The following is a 25,234-nucleotide window of genomic DNA, read 5'->3' as shown; positions in this document are numbered from 1 at the left end:
GAGGATGTCATCATGTTGGGGAGGATGTCATCATGATGGGGAGGATGTCATCATGATGGGGAGGATGTCATTGTAGTGGGGAGGATGTCATCATGATGGGGAGGATGTCATCCTGATAGGGAGGATGTCATTGTAGTGGGAAGGATGTCATGATACTGGGGAGATGTCACCGTGGTGGGGAGGATGACATCATGGTGGAGAGGGTGTAGCAGCAGAAAAGCTCACATCATGGTGTCCAGGAAGCAAAGTGGGTGCCTACGTAGCAAAGTTTCCCTTTTTCTCCTATTTTATTCATGCCCCAACTGTGGGATAGTGACCTCATCTTGAGGACATCCCATTTTGTAGTTTTCTGGAAACCCCTTATGTGGATATCTCCAGGGTGCGCTTCACTTAATCTCCTGCCTCGTGTGATGGTTAGGGTGGTTTTAATGGTCAACTTGACACAATTCCCCTGGGAATAGAGGCTCAGTGAGGGACTGTCTGGGTCAGACTGGCCTGTGGGCATGTTTACAGGAGATGATCTGACCATGTTAACTGAGGTGAGACAACCCAGCCTGTAAGTGGTCAGTGTCCCCAGGGGCTGGGGCCTCACTATACGTATAAAGAGGACAAAGAATGGAGCAGAAATATGCAGGCAGGCATGCCTTCTCCCTGCTCCCGACTGTGTACGCATGTAACTGACTGTTTCAAGTTCCTGCCTCTGACACCTTCTCAGTGATAGAGTACATCCTGGAATTGTGAACGAAAATAACCCTCTCTCAGCTCTTTTTCAGGGTCTGTAGTCCTAGCAGCAGGAAACAAAACCAACACAGCCTCTCTCAGTCCCATCAACTGACAATCGAGATTATCATGGCAATTCTTATTTGAGTTCTTTTGATGACAGCCCTCCCTCCCTTAGTTCTCACTCTTACCCCGCTAACATTTCATCTGGAAGTGGGGTGCTTGAGGGGCAGATCACCTTATTGTTCACTTTCTATGCCCGAGAATATCTTTAACTTACAGGTTTGGGGACCATTCCTTTTAAATGCCTCCATTTTTATCCTTCATTCCTTATATTTAATGGACTCAGTAGTTCTAAACAGGATTAATTTATTTTTGGCTCCATTTCTATCCCACATGGTGGCTTTTAGCTGGATCTATGGAATCTTGTTCTCAGAGGAAGGCCTGAGGCCTTGTAAATGAGGGTCCAACCACCAGAAGGCTCAACTGGGTACATCAGCAGAATGTGGCTTAGGGTTATTGGCAGTGCCTTCTGTTTGGAATTCTATAGAGAAGAAAAGAAGCCATGTCCTCTAAGAGACAGCTGGGAAAGCAGGGAGGGAGGAGAGGAGGCCCTGAAGATCAGCAGGAGTCAGAGGTCATTGACAGAATGGGGCTTTTCTTAGTGACCTCATAAATAAGTAAGGGGAAAACTACTCACAAGCTAAGGTTTTATTAAGTTAAGAAAGATAATGTTTAGATACACGTTTTAATGATATAAGAGATTTGGAGACCTTATCATGTATAAAATGTGTTCTGTTCTTTGTGGGTATCAACAGAGAAAATGTGGGTTGCCTTGAGAGCCACAGGAGTTAGGAAGGCTGGAGAACCCAGGATGAAGATCTACAGTCTATACTCCAGGCTGTCTGTCCTCACCTGATGGGCTGTGTGTTATCTGTGCTTCAGTCACATAGCTCAGGTTTGGATTTGAAAAGGTCAGCTCTTGGTCATTTTTGGAGGGGGATACACTTTCCCACACATTACAAAGTTGATCTCAGTGTTTAGAGAATCAACTGTAACTCCTGAGGTCTGTATTCCAGCCTCGTTTGAAGACACATGGACAGTGATGGGGAAGCAGTTCCTAAAGAAACAATTCTGTTTCCTGGCAGAGTTGTATACTTGGTACTGCTAGATGGGAGCCTCCTGTTAACTCTGTTTCAGTCCTTCCAGAGACACCTGCCAGGGGCTGGAGCAGCAACAGTGGAGCACACCCTTCTACCATATCAGACTTCAGCAGGAATGAGCAGAACGGCTACCTATTAGTGTCAGGGAGGTGTCAAAGGTTTAAAGTGACAATTTGTAGTGCTACAAAAACAAACAAACAAACAAAACCCCAAAAAAAACCCTCCTTTGTTCTCTCATGAGTAAAGAGATTTCATTTGAAGGCGTTAAGAAGACTCCCAGTGTTAATCCTAGGGTGTTGTATGTGGCAGCCCCCAAAGTTAATTCTAATGTACTTCAGATACTGCACAGATAGTACATGTGTTGTTTCAGATACTCATTATTTTGTGAATTGTATTAGAGACTTTAAAGCCAACAGACAGACACAGAGATGAGGAAGACTGTTGTTTAATTTTGTATATTTTTATGAATAATGGGGAAACATCTGTGTCATACTCCATGACCCAACCATAAAAAGAAGCCTGTGTGTAGGTGAGTAATCTGTTTTTGCAAAGAGAGCTGGGCCAGCTTGAAGAACTACCAGTTTAGAAGAGAGAAAAGTAGTTAACTAGCATGGAAGATGCCCAGGTCCAACACAGCTCAATGCCGATTCATTTAGGTTTTATATAAAATCCCTGGTGAGAGATGAAGGGTATGAATTTGGCAGAGTTCATACTGAGTACCATTTCTTTTCTGGGGAACCCCTGTGAGCCCGTAGAACATTTGTACTCTGCTAAATTAATTTTTTTTCTTCTGGGAATAGTTGCATTGGGAAAGCGGGTTCATGCTATGATGATAGCCTACTTAAGAAATGGGTTGTCTGAACTCATGACAGTTGCTGCTTGGTAATTAATCTAGAAGTTGTACACATCTGTGAAATGTTGCTTGGTGTTGTCATTCCTCATCTTTTTGGAACAAGTGCCAGGTGATGCAATTTTAATGTCCCTAACATGTTTTGTGTCATTTTGCAATCTGAATGAATACACCCTTCTTCTTTGGATCAGTGCCCCTTGTCATCAAAGGCATCCATTTTGACCTGAACAGCTGTTCAGGTTGAGGGATACAGGATATGACCATGAAACAGATCAAAGCTAATTGGCCCATAGGGTAAGCAGGCTCATAACCTTGGCCTTATTAGCCCTGGCTTTAACTAGCTGAAGTCACCTGCCCTGTGGGCAGGTCACCTTCCTTTGCTGGAGAAGCTCCAGTATTTAGAAATTATCCAATGAGGTTTGTCATCTTGTTGATCCATCATCTTACCCAGTGAGGAATGCTTGGGAGATGAGTGAGATGGGGAGATTCTGAAATTCTGAGATTGGTATTTGGGGACCACTGTGAGGTAGACAAAAGAAGATTAGTCATCGCCTGTGTGACAGAATCTGTTTCCAGTCAGTGCCAGAGGGTGCTTCACTCAGATAAATGTTGATAACCTCTATCCTGGAAGTCACCGAAGTAGGTTTGAAGCAATAGAATGCCACAGTGTGTGTTCTGTGAAGAAATTGAGTGACCCTCTCAGTACAGTGGCCTCTTCAGTCTCAACTTTGCCTTCCATCTTCGTACCATCTAGGTAAATGCTTGTGTGTGCCATACATGCAGTGGGCATGCAATGGATTAATGAAGTTGCAATTTGAAACTACACAAGAGCCAAGATTTCCCAAAACAAAGGAACCAGGCCACTGGTGGAAATGGAGCCACGGGCAGTTCTTGGAGGCTGTTCTCTGCTCTTCCTTTGTTGGCCAGTTGCCACAAAGGTTTGTCAGCATTCCCTAATGGCCAACCACAGGCAGAAGGGGAGGGCTCGTTCAGTCTTCTGGAGAACCTGAGACCCAGTTGTGATCCTTCATTTTTTCATGCAAGGACCAGCAGTTATTATCAAAGATTCTTTCAAAGTGAAATAAGTAGAAAAAGAGTCAATAAAAACTTGAGATGAGGCCAGGACTGCTCTTTTTCTTTCTATTTCCTCCTGCACCTTGACACACAGTAAACATCTTTTTTTTTGCTGTGTGAGAGTATTATAAATTTATCTTCTAAAAATCTCTTTCTTTCTTCCCTCTTTGCTGTTGAAAGCATCAGCTTAGAGACTCATTAAAACAATAATAGCATATCAGAATTTGTATGCGTATGTATGCTGTATATATGCGTGATCACCTGTGTATGTATTTGTATGTGCAGGTCAGAAGTTGTCTAGACTCTTTCTTTATTGCTCTCCTCTTATTTTTTGAACAAGGTCTTTCACTGGATCCGGAGCACACCATTGTGCCTAGACTGATGGTTCTTCCAGGCCCTGGGAGCCCCCTGTCTCTGCCCCACCCTCACCTGCTCCCAACAACAATGGCTTACAGGCCTGCACTTCCACACCCAGAGGCTGGAGGTTCAAACTCAGGTCCTCACACTTGCCTGGCAAGTGCTTTACACGCTTTCTTCACTGAACCATTTATCTCCCAGAGAGCTGTTGGATGATAATAATTAATAAGAAAAAATGTAAACAGAGTCACGGTATCTTTCCCTAAAGCCAGCCCACCTTACTAAGCTGTTCTGAAATTTCAACTCAGGCCCCCCCTCCAACACAAAAAACCCACCACCAACACAGCAAAAACCTTAGTCAGGAATAATGTCTTGAAATTCATCCCAGAAGAAAAAAATCACACACATGCTTCTCTGTAGTGAGCTCCATACGTTCGTGTGTTGGCTTGAACATGTGAGGGGCCATTCTGTACATGGTACTCTCTACTTGGCCTTTTTTCTTCAGTGATGTATCTTAGAAACAATGTCAAGTTGGCACACACAGACCAATTCTTACAACCACTGTATAATGGATTATTATGCATTATATAGACATACTATTTTTATTTAGTCCTGGGGCTGGGAGAAATTTTGATGTATTTTTAAACACCATGACAAACTATGCTTTAATAACCATTTCTCTATATTTTACTGAAATATTCTGTGAATCCATAGAGTAAATTCCTAGCAGTGACATGACTCCTTCATCGAGGAAATGGGTTTATTTTTTATTTATTATAAAATTTATTCTTATTTTTTAGTGCCGGGGATGGAACCCAGGGCCATGTTCAAGCTAGGCAAGCACTCTAACTCAGTGATTCTTTGCATCCTAAAGAGAACTAAATTCTCAGGGTTGAATAGAAAGCAGCCTTCGTTGAATCCAGGTTAACAATGGTATCAGCATGTGCTTTTAATAGTGATCAATATTGCCAAATCATGCTCTATAAACCTTGTGTCCATTTTCACTCTCAAGAGCATAAACATGTGTTTTGAATAGGTGGAAAAGTGTCGCCTTCTCAGACATGTGTAACCAGTTTCTGTTTTTATTTTAAGACATCTGATATATAAAGAAATGATGTTCTAGCCTCCCTTCTTGCCTCCAGCTGAAGAGCCAACAAGAGCACCTTCTCCATCACACTTTAAACGTCCCCACCCACTGGCCTCAAGGAAGCCAGGACTCTCATTCCAGGAAGAACATCTCAGAGAAAAGAACTGACACCCCATGCTAACCCAAAGAAGAAGTGGGGCTTTGAGAGGCAGCTGTCAGCTGGGTTGCCTTTATACAGTTCCATCAAATCTGTGAGCATGAGAGACTTTTCTCTGATGCTTCCCAAGGAACTCAGCACGGAGCCTCAGCATGCTTGTGGAGCTCACCTCCCAGAAGGGCACGCCGAGGGGAGTGAGTAATCACTTGAGGGCACTTTGAAGCATGTTCAGTCATAAATGCCCCTCCATAAAACCTGATTCGTGATGCCTGTTTGGCATCGTAGGCCTCCTGACCATTGAGCCTTTGGAGCTGATGCTCTAGTTCTGGGCACTGCATGTTTTTACATATAGTCAAATAGCAACATGACACGTGAAAACCATCCGATGGCAGTATTAAGGAATAGTGTAGATAGGAGACTGTGGTTGGTGGATTATAATTATTTTTGCTGGGATTGTGACCCAACTGTTTCCCCAGGGGTTTGGTGGGATTGCTGTCTTATTTTCTTAAGTATTTGAAAATTCTAAGAAAAAATCTGGGGGGAAAGTACAGAATAATGATACACAGTAAACATCATGTTGCCTACTCCTCCGGTGGCAGGTGCATTGATGTTACAGGAAGCAGTGAGGTCTCCTTGCCTAGATCAAGGAACAAGAGATGTTGTGTTGTGCTGGATGCCAGGACTAACTTCATCCATTTTAACCACACTTGGAAACCTCCACTTGTATGAACTAGTGTGGGTCTCCTGGGCCTTTTCCCAGGTTCTACAGGACACTGAGAGGCAGGTAGAGATGTGCTGCCCATGATTGGGGGGTGTGGTGAATGGCTGGAGAGTGCTAAGCACTCAGTGTGAGCTTGGTCAGACCCAGGCTGTGAACTCCCGCTGTGAGATTAAGCCAAGTCTCCTTGTGTTTCCTTCCCATTCACCAGCTTCCTTTCTCACTCCTAGATGTTGCTCTGCTAAGTAATCAGTCACGGATCTTATTCCCATGATATTTATATCCTCAGTGAGATAAGACATGTAAAATAAGAAAGAATGCAATAAAATTCCAAATTGATGCCTCGATAATGGGTCACAGGAGATCAGAGGAAGATGGAATTTCCAGCCAGAGTAGGATATATTATGGTCTGTCTTAACATTTTTTATGTTTTGAGCTTAACATTTATTAGGAATGTCTAAGTGGGATGGAATGGAAAAAAACCTTCTCTAGACTTTGGGGTTGGCAGGACTAAACTGGGGACGTCTGTAAACATGGGGCATCGGGGGTGGACGAATAACAGTGAGATGACGTGGGCTGGAGTGAAGGGTGTACAAACATATGAGGCAGAATGTTTCATGGCATGCCAGGGCTCTAGCCTCTATGGCTTTGAATGTCTTTTACTGTGGTTTCAACTATTGTTAGCAGTGGCAGGGCCCACCACAAGCAGTAGAGGATAGAGCTGCACAGTTCAGGGCAGGAACTTCAGGAAGTCCAAGCTGGCAGGCAAAACACTAGAAGAGGTTGCAGAAGAATGTGGCAAGATGACAGGCCAGCACCCAGGCAAACAGAGTTGGCATTGGAAGGGGGAAGGAAGGTTCAGGGACAGAGCAGTGTGGGAACAGGTGGCACATGGAAGTGTAATCAGGAGCGATGGAGTAAAATGTGTGTATGCAGTTAGCGGGCTCCAGACACTCGGCTCGCTTGGGTTTGTGGGCTGACTTCCAAGCTCTGGGAGGAGAGGGCAGGATGGAAAGCGAGAAGCTGGGCCCCAGCCACAGAGGGAGCAGGCAGAAAGCCAAGCCAGGAGTCAGGCCTGGAATATGGGGCCTGTCTAGCAGAAAAGATGGCTGGATGCACCATTCCAGAGTGCTGAGCCAAAGGCTTTTCATTCCTTGTGCTTACAGTTATGACTGATCTTAGATGCTGGGCTCACAGGTGGGAGCAAAGAGGTCCAGCTGTGTGGAGAGAGTACGGCTGTCTAGAGTTTGGGCTTTGTTTGGTAGGCAAAAGGGAAAAAGCAGAAGAATGAGCACAGGGAATCTCTCAACTGGACTATTTTAGGGAGATAGTTTGAGCCTGGCGTGGGCAATGAGCTGGAATGAAATGAAGCTTCACCTGTGACAGATTTTTGTCATTTTCCTTCTTATTAGTGAGAGTTCTCTAGGGAAAGTGTGTATGTACAAATATGTTCCATTATATATACATATAATATATACATATCTAAAGATTTTATTAAATTGGCTTACACTGAAATAGTAACACAATAACAGTTGCCTTACACACCTGAGAAGAGGAGAACCTGGTGGGAGCTTGGTCCTTGAGTCTGGGCCCCTCAGTGGTTAGAGCATCCTCACAAATGACGGCCTCATACTGGAGAGGCTGAGACGTTGCTAGTTGCTCAGTCAACAAAGCTAGGTGCTTTTGAGTCCCAGTTTGACACCAAAACTCCTGGTCCTTAGTCAGTGATGGAAGTCTGGGAGTGCTGGGTCTAATATCAGTGAATGAATCGGCAGTAGGTGCAACAGGACAAAATAGTAAAGTAAGAGAGAAGACCAAGCGGGAAGAAGAAAGGCTTTCTTGTGCTGTGTCCATTTTTTTTCTGGACTGCTCCTAGAAGGTGCTATGCACTTTTGGGGTGCTCCTTGCCACATCAGTTAAGGCAGTCAGGATAACTCTTCCAGGGAATTCCAGCCTGTGGCACGCTAAGGAAGAGCAACCAGCACACCTTCCGAAGTGTGTCTCCCCTGTAATCATTTCCTGTCGTGCCTCCTTAAACCCCAGGTGGCAGAAGACTGATAGTGTTACAATCACTAAGAAGTAATTCTTAAAAATGGCAGCATTTTATCTGTCCCTTTCCACTTCTTAAGTGGGGTTTTAAAAAAGTTGAACTTACTAAAGTGGCTTGCAAAGCATTTCCCTGGAGTGCTGGTTTGACCCTTGCCACACTGTGGTCAGTCTCTGGTGTGCATGCTCTCTCTCATACAGTCTCATTTATTACATTTATTTCATGTATGTGTGTGTGTTTCTCATGCCACCACGAGCATGTGGAGGTCAGGTATGTGTGTGTGTGTGTGTGTGTGTGTGTGTGTGTGTGTGTGTGTGTGTATGTGTGTGTATGTGCATTTTCTCATGCCACCATGGGCATGTAGAGGTCAGAGGACAGCTTGTAGTAGTTGGTTCTCTTCTATCGTATGGGTTCTGGGAACAAACTCAGATCATAAGGCTTGGCAGCAGGTAGCTTTCTGAGTCATCTATCTACCACCCTATTCATTTACTTAATTGACATAAGGTCTAATATATCCTGGGCTGGCCTTGAACTCACTATGTAACTGAGAATCGTCTTGAGCTCCTGTCTCCATTTCCCCAGTGCTGGGATAGCAGTCCAGTACCACCAAGCCTGACTTATGAGGGATTCTGTAGGGTTCTGTGCATGCTAGGCGAGCATTCTACCCACCGAACTACGTCTTCAGCCATGCTCAGGTCTATTGAACATGCATGAAACTCTTCTGCACAAAGTCTTGCAGTGGTCTGCCCCGTAGGTCGTGGCTCCCAAATTGTACTCTGGCTCTTCCCACTTTGCTCCTGGAGTCCTTCTCATCCTTCAGGTATGTCAGATGACTTTCCATGGAGGAATTACCTTTGTTCTCTTTGGCGTCCATGCCTTCATCTCTGCTGTTCCTAGACCTTCTGAACCCTTCTCCACTTTTCATCTTCCGGCTTTTGCTTCCAGTTGCAGTCATAGCTTTAGACTACGTGTCTGACTGCTTGGCTGTGAATGCGGCGCCTCTCCTGGAAGCTCAGGATCCCCGCTACAGAACAGCGTTTCTCACGTGACTGGTGAGGACAGTCACTTGGCTTGCCCTTCCTTCAGACTATAAGTTCTTCTTCTTCTTTTTTTCCCCCTCTTCTCATCCCTCTCATTCGACATTTCCTTTTCTTTTTCTCTCTTCTTTTGACTTGTGTGTGTGTGTGGGGGGGGGGATGGTCTTGCCATGCTGCTCACACTGGCGCAGCATAGCTGAGACTACAGATCTGCAGGACTATGTCCCTATAAGACTGAGGTCTTGGTTTCCCATGCACATGCAGTTCCTACCTAACATGTTAGCTGCCTGTATGCCTCGGTGAGAGCAAATGGCGTGGTCACAGGCAGTCATGCGCCTGCGCCAGGTTGGTGGCACTGGAAGAAGATAGGAAACCCTCGAGAGAGCCATTGAGAACCTAGTTCTTGAGTGCTGGTAAGTGCATGGCTGCACCTCCAATTACTGGGGGAAATGAAGAACTAATGTCCTCCCTAAGGTGCTGCAGCTCACAAATGATGGAAATAGTATATCCTAGCAAAGGTGTTACTACACAAATGACCTGAGGAGAAAAGCCGTCTTTTGAAGTTGCTGTATTTGGAGTCAAAAGACTTGGAGTTTTAACTGTGGTCCAGCATTTATGTCATATGTGGTATTGTTGTTTCTGTTTCTTGTGACATAAAATGGAAAATGAGACGGTGAAGAGGACATGTGCAGCACTCATTATGACTCACAGAAGGCCCCTGGGCACAGGGGGCAAGGATGTGACTGTGACAAGTGACCTTCTCCCCTCTATGTGATCTATGATGATTCCACGTCAGACCCCTAACTTTGGACCACACCTTTCTCTGCTTGGAATCCTCTCATCTTCCATCCTGTGCAGCATCCCTGAACTCCTCTCCAACACCTGGCAACTCTGTTGAGCCTATACACCTGCTGCAGTTGCTGTATCCTAGCTGAATGTGCTCTCTTTCCTCTGAAGGTTCATGGGGGGTAGCACGTCTTAAGTCTTTGTTCCAATAGCTGATCTTTTTCTCCCACTTGTTAGTTGGGGGTAGCCCTGCCACCTGAGCATTTCCAAGCTGAGTCTCAAAAGAGGCTTTTCCTTGAAACCTGATTTCTTGTCCCAGCCGTGCCCCTCCTGAGACGTGCACGGCTACGTTTGTAAATGGAACACAGTGTAACAGTGGCACTGTGATTTGTAATTTGGAGTCAAGATGGTTCCATACAAGTCACAGTTACCCTCAGGATGTGTCATCTATCAGTGAGAGATCCAGGAGGGAGGTAGTACAATTCTGAGGGCAAGGGCCCGAGAATCAGGAAGAGCAAGGATGTGAATACAGGCTGAACTCAAGAGAAGATAGAGGTGATGTCTCAGGTCAAGGAGTGAAACAGGAAAATCCTTCCTTCTTCTGTCCTGCTCAGGTCCCCAACAGTCTAGGCGAAGCCCACACACAGAGGAGTGGGCTGTGTTCCCCATTAGATCCATGGTCTCAAATGCCAGTCTCTTAGACATGCAAATGTTCTCACAGACAACCATAGATACTCTTCAGTCAGGCTCTCCTGTGTATCAAGTCAGTCATAACATCCCCCTTCTTTTAGGTCCTGGACCAGTGTGCACAGCTCAGCTGCTATGTGCTCTGCTAAGGCGAAATGATTATTTCCTAACCTTATCCTTCACAGAGAATTATTGGATTGCAAAAAATAAAAACAGACTTTCTGTTTCTAGGAGACATTCACCTGGTTAGTATATTATAGCAAGCTGTACCCCAAAGTCATGGTTCAGTTACCTGGGGTCAACTGTGTTGTGGACATACTAATATTCTTCTTGATTTTCTTTTAATTTTTGTTTTGTTTATTGTCTCAACTTTTGAAAGAGACAGAGAGAAGTTGCTTTTCCAAATGTTCTTGATGGCATGTTATATATTCTTTTCTATTACTGGTTATTTCCTGATTATTAATCTCTTACTGTGGATAAGGGAGGATTATAAAAATACTGGTACTCAATTGTACCATGTCAGTCTTTTTGACATGTTTGTGAACTAAGACTAAAAAAAAGAGTGTGTGTGTGTGTGTGTGTGTGTGTTTGTGTGTGTGTGTATTTGTGAGTGTGTTGGGGAGGTTGCACATGTGTGGAGGCCAGCAAGCAACCTCAGCACCATCTTCAGGAGTGTTCTTACTGGCTTGCAGGTAGACAATCAGGCTAACGTGGTTGGCTAGCAAGCCTTAGGAGTCTTCCTGTCTCCACCACCAGTGCTGGGGTTATTCTCCTGTTTCTGCATTCCCATTGCTAGGGTTATAAGCAGGAGCCCTAACACAACTGACTTTCTTACGTGGATTCTGTTGGATGAAACTCAGGTTCTAGTGCCCCCAAAGCAAGCACTTTACTGACTACGATGTCCCCCTACTACTGGCCCCAGCATTCTTCTGAAGCTCTGATCCTAATTCTCGAGCCTGGCTCCCTGTCTGTTTCCTGTCTGGATGGCTCCTTCCTTCTCTTCCCTTACTACTGGTGAATTTCTTTTCCTGGAAAATCTGCTTTCAATGCTGTACATTTAGCCCACACTCACCACCGGTACATCTCTCAGCTCCTGTCGTGCAGTGACAAAGCTGCTCTTCTTCATTCCTATGTGAGGTCAACATCGCAGTTGTGTGGTTGAGTTCATTCCAAGACATCTAGCCAAGGGTCCAGTGTACAGTGGATACTCAGTAAGCCTTTCTTGCATGCTAGTAATTAGGTAAAGACTTTTGTCTTAGTTAGGGTTTTACTGCTGTGAAGAGACACCATGACCATGGCAGTTCTTACAAAGAAAAACGATTAATTTGGGTGGCTCTCTTACGGTTTCAGAGGTTCAGTCCATTACCATCATGGCAGGGAGCATGGCGGCATGCAAGTAGACGTAGTACTGAAGGAATAGCTGAGAGTGCTACATATTGCAAGTAACAGGAAGTTGACTGATTCTCACACTGAGGGAAGCTTGAGCAAAAGAGACCTCAAAGCCCGCCCCCACAGTGACACACTTCTTCCAAGAAAGCCACACCTCCTAATAGGGCCACTCCCTTTGGGGGCCATTTTCTTTCAAACCACCACAACTTTTAAAATCTGACTGCTCCTAAGTCACTGCTGGTGATGTGATCTGTCCTGGTAAAGTGGTTTTCTCCTGAGCCTGCTGACTTCTGTTCTGACTAGTAGGCAGATTGGCTAGAGTGTAGGTCTGGCTGATTTGACATGTTAAACAACTAAACTTCTACTTTGCTCTCCCAGAGATAGCAAACCACTGGGCATGGCAGCTGTTCTGGGAGATAAAAGCCAGTAGGAGGCCTTTTCTAGATGCTGTGGAGTGAGTTCCTTGACTTCTCCTAGAAGGTCTAATTTTGTCCTAGAATTCTTGACCCCTTACCCAAAGTCAATTATTCTTTAAGGTGTTTGGGACAGATTCCAAACCTTCTGGGTCCTTTGGGGCAGCTTGAGTCTGGTATGGATGTATAGAGTCAAGCTGAAGAGTTTGTTGCTGCTGTTTGCCAAACACTCACTCTACCCTGACCTTCCCCCCATGGGAAGACCAGAAACTTTGTCTGGATCAGGCATGTGTACCAAGATTGCCAGCTGCTTCTCATTGTAAAGTCATGAGCTAAAGCCAGGGCAGTGAGATGTCTCAAGATCATGATACACCAGCCCAGCAGGTGGTCAGCCTGGCAGTGTGGTTCCCCAAGACCATGATACCCCAGCCCAGCAGGTGGGCAGCCTGGCAAGATATAGGTAACAAATTTCTCTGGGCAGAGTTAATGCTATCTGCTTGACTAGAAGAGGAAGGTGTCACTTACTGCCATTGCATCACTGTCATTATTTTTTCTTTCTTTTTGTATATTATTGGGGTTTGAACCCATAGCTCCCACATACTAGGTGAGCACTCTATCACAGTAGGCCCAAATGCCCCCACCTCTTTTTTTTTAAACTTTTTTTAGTTTGAGATAGGGCCTCACTAAGTTGCCCAAGCTGGCCTTCCTCTTGTCTGTAACCCATGCAAGCCTTGGGTTTATGATCCTCCTGATTCAGTCTCCTACATATCTAGGTTACAGTCTTGTACTCCCAGGCCTGGCTGAATACCATCATCTTATTACAGTGTGTTCCCATTGGGTGGGAGAAATGTTGAGAGAAATCACTAGATTTTATTTGTGCTTTGAGATGAAATTCAGGTTACTCTATAAATACTCCCCTCCCCTAACATACACAGGCATGTAGATAGACAGACAGACAAAGAGATACACACACACACACACACACACACACACACACACACAAACAGCACCATCACCACTACTGCTGCTGACGCCACCACCACCACCCTTGGAGAAAGGATTGAAAGGGAGAACCAGGTAGGTGGGCATGGTCTGTTGTAATTGTTAGGATAGCAGCTTTCCCATCATCTAGAAGCCAAATGAGCCAAGGTAACTCCCCCTCTCGTCCCCTATCCCAAACAAGGCAGTTTCTATTCTATAGCCTGTACTGCCTTGCTTGTTTGGTTGTTTGGTTTTTGTTTTGTCAGCTTGACACAAGATAGGGTCACCTTGAAAGAGGGAACCTTAACTGAGAAAATGCCTGTAGACAAGTCGGTGGGATGTTTTTTCTTGAGTGATGATTGATGTGGGAGGGCTTAGCCACTATGGGCAGTGCCACCCCTGTGCAGGTGGTCCTGGGTTGTATAAGAAAATCACCCGAGAAAGAGCCCAAGAACAGGGCACTAAGCAGTGTTGCTCCATGGCCTTTCTTCACTCCTACCCTGACGTCCCTTTCTGATGGACTGCAGATTGTAAGATGAAATAAACCGTTTCCTCCCCAAGCTGAGTTTGGTCATGATGTTTAGCAACAGAAAAGCAAATTACTATAAGATCTCACTCTATGCCTTAAAAACAAGCAGGATCGCTATGGCCACTGTGAACTGATTCCAGCAGTTTAACAGGCAAACATCAAGGACCTAGCTAGCTAAAATTTTTCTTGGCAATGCATGTATGAAACATTTTTCCTTTGTTTTAAGAAAGTAGGGGTTATCTAAAGGAGCTTTATCCATCAACCAGTAAGAACGACACATCCACAGAAGAACATCCAACACCACACAGTCAACTGTCCAGTGTGCAAACCTACCTTTTCTTTGTGGAGCACATTTGCGGCAGCTTGGTTAACTTTTACTAAAGCTTCATTCCCATCATGTAGGTTTTTCTTTTCTTTCCACCTTCTCAGACGTTGTTCTTGAAGCCAGGAACTTTCCATTCTTGGTTTCATCCAGAAGACAAATATTTCTGGGAAAACACTGTGTTTAAGCCATTCAGCAATTCTGCTGTTATGTAACTGACCACACTAAGACTTTCAATTAACTCTGGTTACATTTTATTGAAGAATGTCATAGAATAACTACGATAATTTTTTCAAAAACATTTGTAGGCTTTTAAAATAGACAGAACTCTCTTAAAAATCCATGCTGCATCTCACAACAATGGCAGAGGGCAGTGCCTGTTTGAAATATTGACAAATCCGTTGACTGTCGTCCAGCACTGACTTCAGCTGGAGAATTTCTAAGTGCAGGGAGCTTTCTTCCCATCATTGCTTCCCACAGCTCTGGCCCTCCTCTTTCCATCTTGTGCTCGTCGCTGGCACTTTTTGCTTTTCTCTTGTGGGGCACATATTGAGGCCGGTTGCATGCTGCTGGCACCCCCGCCCAGCGCCTGTGAACTCTTTCTGCACATGGGCTAGCTCACGCTTCCTGCACATGGGCTAGCTCATGCTTCCTGCACGTGGGCTAGCTCACGCTTCCAGCCTTCGCCTCTTTCCAGTCACTCCTCAGTCACTGTCTTCAGTTTCTCTCTCCTCAGAACAGAGCCAGTATTTTGTCCCCAAAGCAGAATCCCTGTTTATTTTATCTTTATTTACGTGTCCCTACATTCTGAGTTCTAGTCCTGAAACTTTTAACTTGTTTACTTATTTGCTTTGCTCATTCATTTTCTTGTAGCACTGTCATCAAGTTGCAGCGTTTATTCTTCCCATGCAACTCTGATTCAAAGCCCTCCACTTGTCCCTCTGAGTGTAGCTGCTCATTTAGAAGAGCATTCCTTCCACAGCCTTCTCTCGGCTCTGTTTTTCCTCACAAGCTAATCTATAGACACGTGTGAGAGTCATCTAGTTTTTAGCATTTCAGATTATCTTTAAAGTCTTTATTATTTTTGTACAATATATTTTGACCCTTTTTTCCTTCTCCCAGCTCCCCCCGCTTCCTCTCCACATTCCTATCCACCCAACTTCATATTCTCTCTCACAAAAAAAAACAAACAAAAAATGCCAAAGAAAAGAAAGTCAAAACAGATAAGCAAACAAAAGAATATAAAAAAAAAAGAAAGAAAAAGAAAGTCAGAAAACCTATCAAATCATGAGTCCACTGGAGTCCACTTGTGTTGGCGGCTTCTCCTGGGGGTGGGGCAGCCGGTGCATGCCTGACTATATGGTGACACTCTATTGGCGAAACCAACTTTCTCTCCCCCAGTGCGTCTCAATTGCAAGCAGCCTCTTGACTAGCGGTGGGCTACTTTGTCTATACCTGGACCACAGGGTCCAAATCTCATCTTTTTCTGTTTCCTTTGAGCGTGCCGTCCTCCCTTTTCTTCCAAAGCATGTTTCTCTTTGTTCAAAAGTCTAGGTGACAACAACCTTTTATAAAAAGCTGAGCCAGACAGTGAGAGCACACACCCTTAATCCCAGCACTTGGGAGGCAGAGTCGGGTGGATCTCAGTGAGTTCAAGGACAGTCTACAAAGCAAGTTCCAGGACAGCCAGGACTGTTACACAGAGAAACCCTGTCTTGAGAAACCTTAAAAAAAAAAGCTGTATTATATGATACATTTTAAAGAATAGTTTTATTTATTCTTTGACAATTTCATACATGTATGTATATGGGCCATCTTAATTATATTCACTCCAACTCTCCATTCTCATGTCCCTCCTGGAAGACTTAAAACTTAATATATTTTAAAACCATGCACATACATGTATATGTGCATTTAAGTGCAAGTGTCATAGAAGCCATGCATGCCTGGAGCTGAACTTGCAGCTGCCCACTCAATTGCTGGCAACTGAACTGGGGTCCTTGCAAAAGCAGTGTGTGCTGTTGACTTGAGTCCACCTCTCCAGCCCCTGCAAGGCTTTTCTAGAGTGAGCCTTGCCTGCCAGTTCTATTCTCTCAGTGCCCCTCACCCCGCTTGCTCTGGTCTGCTAGTCTTACTTGCTGATCTTTAGTGCTGGGAAATCACCTTTCACCCAGTTCCTAGATACCTTTCTTTCCTTTTGAAGTATAATAAACACCTTTAAGATAGTGACAGGATCTAAGAGTTATTTGTCATTCAACCCTATTTATTAGTCCCTTATTGGCTTTATAATGCAGTCCCCCCCATCTAGCTGTCAAATCATCTCTCTCTCTCTCTCTCTCTCTCTCTCTCTCTCTCTCTTGCTCATTATGTTTGGCATCTGCAGTGCTAATAACCATAGCAGATCTCTGTCTGCTCAGCACTGTAAGGGTCTAGCACAAAATGGTGAGAGAGAACCTGGTATCACCTCTGCCTTCATAGAGTTTACAGTCTAGTAAAAGAGTCTTACGGCTGTCAGTGCGAGCATTAACTGACTGAGCTGCGAGGAAAGAGGGATGGGGGCTGTGACTGCACGTGATGAGCGTGTTTAGAGCCGAGCCAGAGGAGGCTAGGGTGTCCTCCTCAAGGCCCTCTGGCAGGAGGAGTTGGACATGCCCAAGATGTCTAAAGCGAGCCAGCAGCTGAAGTGTGAGAACACGGTGGGCTAAGGGGAAGGAAGGAGGCTGCGGTGGGCAGAGGCCAGCCTCAGCCAGGCTGTGTGGGGTGGAGGAAGCAGTTAGGCTGTCCTTGGCGACAGGAAGTCCCCAGAGGGGTAAAGAGCAGGAGGAGATGGTAATGTTATTGGAAAAGATGCTTTGGCTACTGCGAGGGAACAGAATGGGTTGAAGTAGGCAGGAACCCTAAGCGCTGCCTTTTTCTGGGACTGTAGCAACTCAGTAAATGTTGTTCACCGGACTGAACACTATGAGGCTTAGGGCTCTCTGTGATCTTTGTAGAGTGAAATTCTGTCTTCAAGCTATAGAATCTTGAGCTACTTCAAAGAGTGGCTAGATTTTTAGTATCATTACTTTCCTGTAGCTTTTGTAATTCTTTAACCTAACAACACATGGCGGCTCCTACTGCCAATTAGCGTGGAGTAGTCCCCAGGTATTGGGTGCTGTTCTAAAGGCTTGATGTGTATTATCTCAACTAATACTGGGAGCCAATGACAGTTGTGTTTGCATTTCCTATCTTCTTCATAGGACCAGGAGGCTTGGAGTGAAGATCTTGCCTTGGGGTGAAGTGGCTGTGCTAGACCTCGACTCTAGGTGTTTGACTGAAGAGCCCTTGCTCTTTGCCATTTTGCCATGCCAGTCTCCCTTTCTTGAGGCTCACTCCTACTTCAATACCACACTTTAGCTTTGGGGAAGAAAAGGTAATCTGGCTCATTGTCTAGTAACTCTTTCCAGAGTCACTCACTCACCGTGCTCTCTGTAACAGTGTGTTGTTACATGCCACACAGAACCTGGCCGCATGCGTCAGCTGATTGCTCTGTTTGATTGTTTCATCTCTGTGGACACATTTCTGACTGTGTCCTTTTTTCTTTCACAGAGATCTGTAATTAGATGAGGCATTGATGTGTATTAGCCACAGGTATGAATGGTGTCCCATAACTCGGCTTCCTCTATAGGTAAGCATCGCCAGCAGTTAGAGGTAACCACAACAAATGACGAAAATATTAGTTGAAGAGCATTTGCTGTCATGGCCACAGGAGTCCTCCACCTTGGGCCTGCCAGTTGCTGAATGGTATTTACTTATATTTCCTCCTTCTTCATTTTCCATCCCTTAGGGCAGCCCTTTCTCTAGTTACAATAGGGCTGTCTAAAATTGGCTTATAATTTGCCTGCATGAATGGAATAATCTACTTGCAGAACATTGAGAGTTTTAGTTGATACCTTATAGTATTTCTGTGATGATTAACAAGGTCACTTTGAGTTGAGAAAATGACAGTGACTGTTGTTTAAAGGACATTCATCTTTGACCAAGCGTGACCGGTGCCTTATCCTTTGCAAAACAAGGTTGAAAGTTCAAGCACAAAGCAGGCGACTGTGGCGACCTCAGGGTTTGGGTTTTTTTACTTTTTATTTCTTTATTTTATTGTAGGGTTGGCGATTGAACCTAAGGCCTTGTACATACTGAACACACACTTTATCAATGAGTTGCACCCCCAGCCCAAGCCCGCTTTTCACACTGGAAACAACCATAAGAGAGTGCCCAGGTGATACTGGGAAACTGAGTGTGGGAAGCTATTGCTAAGCAGCATAGCCTGCAAATCTGATGACCAGGGAGAAAGAAGCATTCATGGGGTTGTCCAGAGGATCGAGGGCCTCGCATTTCAACCATGGTTAACTCTTGCTGGAGGTAAAGTTAACAAGTATCTGATTTATTTGTTATCTATTCCTCCAAAATTGTTGTTAGGGATCTATGGAGATTTGAAGGCATAGTTATTAATAAAATTATTGCAGACGACAATTACCAGTTTCGTTTCAACTCTATTAGTAGTGAGTAGGATAGGCTGCCCTGTAGGTAGTCGTTGTGGGGAGGATGGAGTAAGGCAAGGTATGGAGGGACGAGAGACCACTCACTTCCTTTTCTTCCCACAGTTATTGCTATTACCCCTTCTCTCTTAGGGCTGCTTTCCTCTATACTGTTGTTTGTTTGCCTTTTGAGACAGGGTTTCTTTGGTTGTCCTGGAACTTGCTCTGTAGACCAGGCTGGCCTCACAGAGATCCACCTGCCTCTGCCTTCCAAGTGCTGGGATTAAAGGCATGCGCCACCATCACCTGGCTCCTCTAAACTTTTGACTGGGCATAGGCTATTTTAGGCCAGTCTTGAATCTGGGGAGACAAAGCTGAGGTTTTGTTACTTCTAGCCATCTTGTGTTGGCATTGCCATTTTCAAGACAAACTTTTTAAGTGACTTCATTAAGGTGTGAGTGACACATGACCTGTGTATATATTTAATATTTATAATTTGATGAGCTTGGAGATCAGGACAAAGTCATGAAACCATCACCACCATCAAGGCAAGGACAGGTGCATCTTCTTCAGTGTTTCTTCCTGCTCCATTATTATTGTTGCTATCATGTTAATGTAAGATCTACTCTCAGGTACCTTAAAATGCACAATATGGTAGCTATAGGCCCTATGCAAAAATGATCTCATATTACTGAAACTTTGTATTCTTTGGCCATTACCTTCCTAGCCTCCGACTCCCATACCCACCAGGCGTCACCATTTTTTTTCTGACTGTATGTGTTTGGCTACTCAGATTTTGTATGGAAGAGAGATCTTACATTGTCTTTCTGAGCTTGACTTCTTTCCCTCAGCATAGCATCTTCCAGGTCCATCCACGTAGTCACAAATGACAGGAATTGTGTCTCTCTAAAAGCTGGACAATCCATTGCATCACATTTTCTCTTAACCACTCATCCATTGGCTGACAGCTGGACTGTCTCTGTACTTGCCATGGTGAATAATGCTGTAATAAACACGGAAGTGTAGGTGTATCTTAGAGATCTGGAGTTACATACTTTTATAAATACCCAGAATCGGTATCACTGAATCCTATGGTAGATGCATTTTTGACTTCTTGAGTAACATCTGTACTGATTTTCATAGTAGATACTGCTTCCATTCCTAACAGTATACGGGGATCCCTTTTCTCTGTGTCTTTATCAACATGGCACCTCAATGTACTTACCTCCTTTTCTTCTCCCTTCTCCACCTCCCTTCCATCTTCCCTTTAAAAATTCATTTCCACTTAGTGTATGTCGTAGTCAGAGTTCCTGTTGCTGTAGAGACGCGATGGCCACAGAAATTCTTCTAAAGGAAAACATTTAATTGGGTAGCTTACAGTTCAGTCCATTATCTAAGTTGATTGCACTGCAAGTCCGGGTTTGAGCTGGATCCTCTTCTTCCTCCCTTTCCACAGCAGGTGCCCAATCAAGATGCTGCCATAGGATGAGAGGGAGAGAAGAGCACCTGGGAGGGGCTTCTGAGGTCCAAGCCACCTTCTCCAGGAGTTTCTAGAGAAGAAACTGATTATCTAGGAAGGAGTTTTCCAATACACTTCAGATTTACAGTCCAGATCGGGTTAGAGCACTGATAAAATCAATTTCAAGGGTTACTTTCTGTCCTTGGTTGTCTCTTGCTGTCTTCAGGATCACCAAATAGGTCTTCCAGGTGTGACCCAGGGCCCTGAGGAAGGCCTAAGAAGTCTGAGGTAGGGCCCCCACTATTTTCTCCCGGGTTCCTGGGATACTCTGTCCTAAGCACTGAGCACAGTGGAAGGAATGTGTGTATGTGTGTATGTTTGTGGACGTATTTGATATTTAAATTTCTGAAACAGCACTTTGGTTGAAAAAGGACATTCTTCTCCCTACACAGTCTTGGACTCCTGAAGCTTGGGGCTGTCCGAGGAGCTTCTGACGGAGTGACTTGAGGACACTATGAAGTGCGCCGACAGCCCTTGCTGTCTGTCGTTTCTGCTCTTCTGGGGACATGGCTCATTTGATTTCCTGACATTTCAGCTCATGATGTATTTATTACTAATCAAGCTCAGTGCTATGCCTTAGCACAGCAGTTAGGAGGAAGTCTTTTTCAAATTGATCAGGGCGTGACGCCTATAAAACAAATGAGCCCTAAGGGTTTTGTGATTGGTGTGTAGTTCTGGAAGGGGGTTTGGCTGCATTGTAACCAGTTATCTCTTTCTGTTGATTTATTGAAACTAGATCTTTTAAAATGTAATGTATTGTCGCACATAGATCTTTGTGTTAAGATAAAATTCTCACCAGCAGCATCCTCTGAAGGACTTTCCCTGCTGCAGTTAATCTCACTGGGTCCTCACAGTACAGACAACCCATGGCCATTCACAGGGTCTTCAGAGACCCCAGGACCACTTATGGCCCATGCCACATACTGTCAGATCCAGCAAGACCCTCCCCAACTTTGTCTGCCCTCACCCACAGTAGCCAGAAGGCCTTAACTAAGCCTTATCAGGACAGGTGGTGGAACTGATGCCTGCCTGTAATCTTAGAACTCAGGGTACAGAAGCAGGAGGATTGCCACAAAAGTTCCAAAAGTTCAAAGCTAGCCAGGGCCACCTTTTGTCAAAAAGAAGGAAATGAACAAGAATGGACTATAGGAACAGTCCAGGCAGTTGCAGGTGCTTGGTAGGATAGAGCCCCCGGGCACGGTTTTTAGATACCCAGGTATCTTCTGACTTTATCCTAATAAGAAGCTTTTCTGAAGCCGAGGGCCCTCTGATTTAATTACTCCAAAATAGCAAGCAGATCACACAAGTGTCCTTCATCCTGAATTTCCCCAGTTTCCTTCAGCGAAGCAGGCAGCGGAGGCCGCACACACATGTGGTGTGGCACACATGGTTCTATTTTGGCACCTGGTGGCCACCAGGAACTCCCCCCCCCCCCCCATGAACCGGTCTACTTGAAAGCATCGTTTTCCAACCACTCCAGAGCTGGAGAAACAATTGCTCACTGCCTTGATCCGCGGGGCTTCCGAAAGTTAGAGTGCGCTCGCAAGCACAAACAGGAAAGCCTGACATCACGGAGTGGCGGGGAGGAGTCTGTGGCCGCGGGCTCCCGGGCTGCTCGCTCGCTCGCTGGCCGCTCTCCTTTGTGGCCGAGTCGCGCGCGGCGGCGGCGGGGCAGCAGGACGCGTGGGAAGCGCGGGGACCCGGAGCCGGACCAGAGAGACGCCAGGGCTGCCTCGGAGCAGGGCGCATCATGCAGTGTTCGCGTACCGGAGAGAAAACTGAGAATGAAATTGCTTTGGCAAGCTAAAATGGTAACGCGAGTTCCCTGCCTTTCCCGGACGCTTCTCTGCTGGGGGAATCTTCCCACCTCCCGCTTTCTCGGGCCGGGTGGTTAGAGTCTTGTCGAAGTGATCGGAGCCGCCCGGACCCGCGCTCCAAGGGAGCTTTCTCACTCTGCTTTGTGTCCCTCCCTCTCTGCGCCTCTTCTCCCTAGAAACGCTGGCTGCCTGTGTACTCAGGCATCGCCCGCGGGGTGTCTGGGACAGATGCGTGTCAGGAGAGCAGAGCTTGGAAAGAGCTTGAAAGTCAGTCTGGGGTAGCGATGCAGCCTCTGCCTCCCCGCAGCAGTCCTTCAAGGCAGATCCCAGATTTAGCAGGGGGCATAGCTATCCACGGGGTCGCTGTGTGAATTTCAGTGGAAGCTGCATGAGGATGTGTGGCTTTCTCTGCACTTGCCGGAGTTGTTTTTACGGAAATAAAAACTTTCCCCATTCCCCCTAACTTTCTTGGGTTCCAAAACAGTAAGAGGAGAAAAAGACATACAACTTCACTTCCCAAAGAGCCCTTTTGGCATTAACACACGTGTTTGCGGGAGTTTAAAAACGACATTGCTCAAATGTTTGAGCACTTAGACTCTGAGGGATAAACTTTTGTTTTTGCCAGTGAGTTATTTTTCGTTTCACTTAAAGGGACAGACTTGATCAAAATTAAACCACAGTTTCCTTATGAAGAAAAAAAAATGAAAAAAAAAAGGATTTAAGATATGTGGCTAGTCTAGGAAAAATAACTGAACTGGAGAAGTCAGAGGATCCTGATACCACAGGAAAGGGCTGTGGGCCAAGACAATCTCAGCCTTGCCTATTGCAATGTGTCTTGTATGCTCTGATTGGAATATGTATTCCCAACAGCCCATCTTGGGCTTTGAGTGCTGCTGGAAGCAGGGAAGCAGTTCGGAGTGTGGTTAGCAAGGGGAAGAAAACAACAGCACACGCAACGACCCTCTTTTTCTTTCTCTTTATCCCATGCCTGGCAGAGCTCGATTCAGGACTGGGGTGAAGAAGTTGAGGAAGGAGCTGTTTACCATGTCACCCTCAAAAGAGTCCAGATTCAACAGGCGGCCAATAAAGGAGCGAGATGGCTAGGGGTGAGTAGAGCTCCCTAGATCCTGAACTTTGGGACATCAGTGTCTGCTCTTCTGTGAATATCATTATTATTTAGCCAAGGCAGTCTCTCCCCCGCCCCCCGTTGGCCTTAAAAAGGAAACTGCTGATGGCCAAGTGTTTGCACTAGCTGTACAGGCCTGTTTTAGTACTTGGTGTTTTCCAACGCATCTTCCCCAAGTTTGTCAATAATTCAGAACCTTCCGGAAACATCTTGAGGTACTTGGCAAACAGACTGGGGGTGGCATGGCAGAAGATGACAGACACACGGAGAACCGGCCGGAAAGCATAGCTTAGTTCTGCAAGTGTCATAGCCACTGTGTCCAGAAGGCACCCTTTCTTCCCTTATCCCAGAAACTAAGAACGCACAAGCAACAGGCTGTTACCCTGCTTCTTCTGAGGGGGCAGGTTCCCATTGTGACCTTCTTTCTAGTGTGGGAGGAGGCTGATGCATACTTAGGATTGGGACTTTGCCTGTAGAGTATGGGGCATGGAGTGGAGACACTTGGTAAAAGCTGCTTTCCATAAACTATTGGGGAGGATCATGTGAGTTCTTAATTTGATCCGGTGAATCTTTCAACACATCCCAAATGAAGGACTGTGTGAGACAAAAAGCCTGGCAGCAGGAGCACTCCTTGGGAGGACATGTGGGAGAAGGAAGGAATTCTTTAGCTGGAGAAGAGAATGGTTATGGATGACATGGGAACCTGGAGAGGGAAGAAGCGATGGCTGGAGGGTGTTCTCTTGGCTTCGATAGAGCCATGCTGGGGCTTTTGTGGGTGATGACCTGAAGTGGGGAGCAAATACCTGCATTGCAACTTACCGACTTTAGTTTCAGAACACTCAAGGTCTGGAACAGTGTCTCCAGGTAAAGTGTGGACTGTCCAGGCTGTCCTGGGAGGAGCAGAGGCAACATGACTTGTAAGTCTCAGTGTTTGGAGGCCGGAGGCCAGGGGCCATAATCTTCTGCCATGGCTGCTGACACAGGATTTTTCTTTTCTCACATTGGCCTTCCCTGCTCAGATTTCTGTGCTTCTATGTCAGGATACTTTGGACTAGGACAGTTTGTTGGTGACTCCGAAAATGTGGCCTACAAAGACAGGCACTTTCTCCATGAAAAGTAGCAGTTTTTCCGTACCAGGCATGTGCCTTACTCAGAACGTGGTCCTAACACGAACTGTGTGGAGAGCGCTGGCAAGTCGCTGTGTTGCTTCTCTTGGCTTTATTATATTGGTATATTATTTAAGTGTGATGTTGGCATGGTGTTGACCTGTATGGCTATTTCTAAATGATTGATAAGCTCTGAAGCAGTCGTCTTCAAATAGCCTTTGCGTTTCTGGGCCATTCTCCTCCCTCTAATGATACAAATGTTGCATGGGTGGCAGTGTTGGTGTTCAGCCAGATATGGTAGCGAGGAGCATAGTGGGCGCATACAGGGGACCCCACCCCAAATAAACTGTCTCTCATTTAGATGTTGACAGCCACTTAGTGATTACACTGGATTCCACTTCTCCCCTCATCCAGCTTCTTTCTGTAGCCTTAGATTTATAGAGTTCAGAATAGCTGGCTCTGAATGAAACCGTCGGTCTGAGATATTGAGAAGGATCATGTGAAATTGTTACTGGTTCTTGAAGGAATCCTACCCTCCTCAATTTGACAAGTGACTTGGGGATATCACACCTCATCAAAAGTCAGAACTCTTCACCTTAAACGCCACTTGCTTTCTTGTCTTAGGTGCCCTGTGGAGAAGCTCTGTTTTTGGTGTCTGAAAACCCCAGACTTAATTTGACTCAAGCAGTTGAGACACGGAAACTATGAAATCTTTCTCTTTTCTCCCAGTTGGTTTCCTCGTGTTTGTTTTCCTTCATTCCAGTAACCTATTCAGCATTCTTTAAAGTGGACAATTTTAGAGTTAATGGGATTGAGGTGAGGAAGACGCTTCATA

At 45.4% G+C, this 25,234-nt stretch overlaps 1 protein-coding gene across 6 annotated transcripts in view; it reads left to right on the top strand.

Moving 5' to 3' along the window:
- The window catches only part of Rgl1 (ral guanine nucleotide dissociation stimulator like 1), a 273,124-nt gene that overhangs the window by 143,257 nt on the left and 104,633 nt on the right, over positions 1 to 25,234 (top strand). For 2 of the 6 annotated variants that reach the window (XM_013352528.2, XM_005363863.3), the window contains exon 3: positions 23,163 to 23,273. The exons of 2 other annotated variants lie outside the window; for them this stretch is intronic. In XM_013352528.2, the coding sequence (XP_013207982.1) occupies positions 23,163 to 23,273 (111 nt within the window). Of the gene's footprint in view, positions 1 to 21,968; positions 22,162 to 23,162; positions 23,274 to 25,234 lie in introns of those variants that run through there. 2 more of the 6 variants (XM_013352529.2, XM_005363864.3) reach the window with 2 other exon arrangements.

Source organism: Microtus ochrogaster, assembly GCF_000317375.1.
Source record: "Microtus ochrogaster isolate Prairie Vole_2 chromosome 6 unlocalized genomic scaffold, MicOch1.0 chr6_random_2, whole genome shotgun sequence".
Lineage (NCBI taxonomy): Eukaryota > Metazoa > Chordata > Mammalia > Rodentia > Cricetidae > Microtus > Microtus ochrogaster.
The sequence above is the reverse complement of the archived record's forward strand: the minus strand, read 5'-3'. Positions and strand labels throughout refer to the sequence as shown.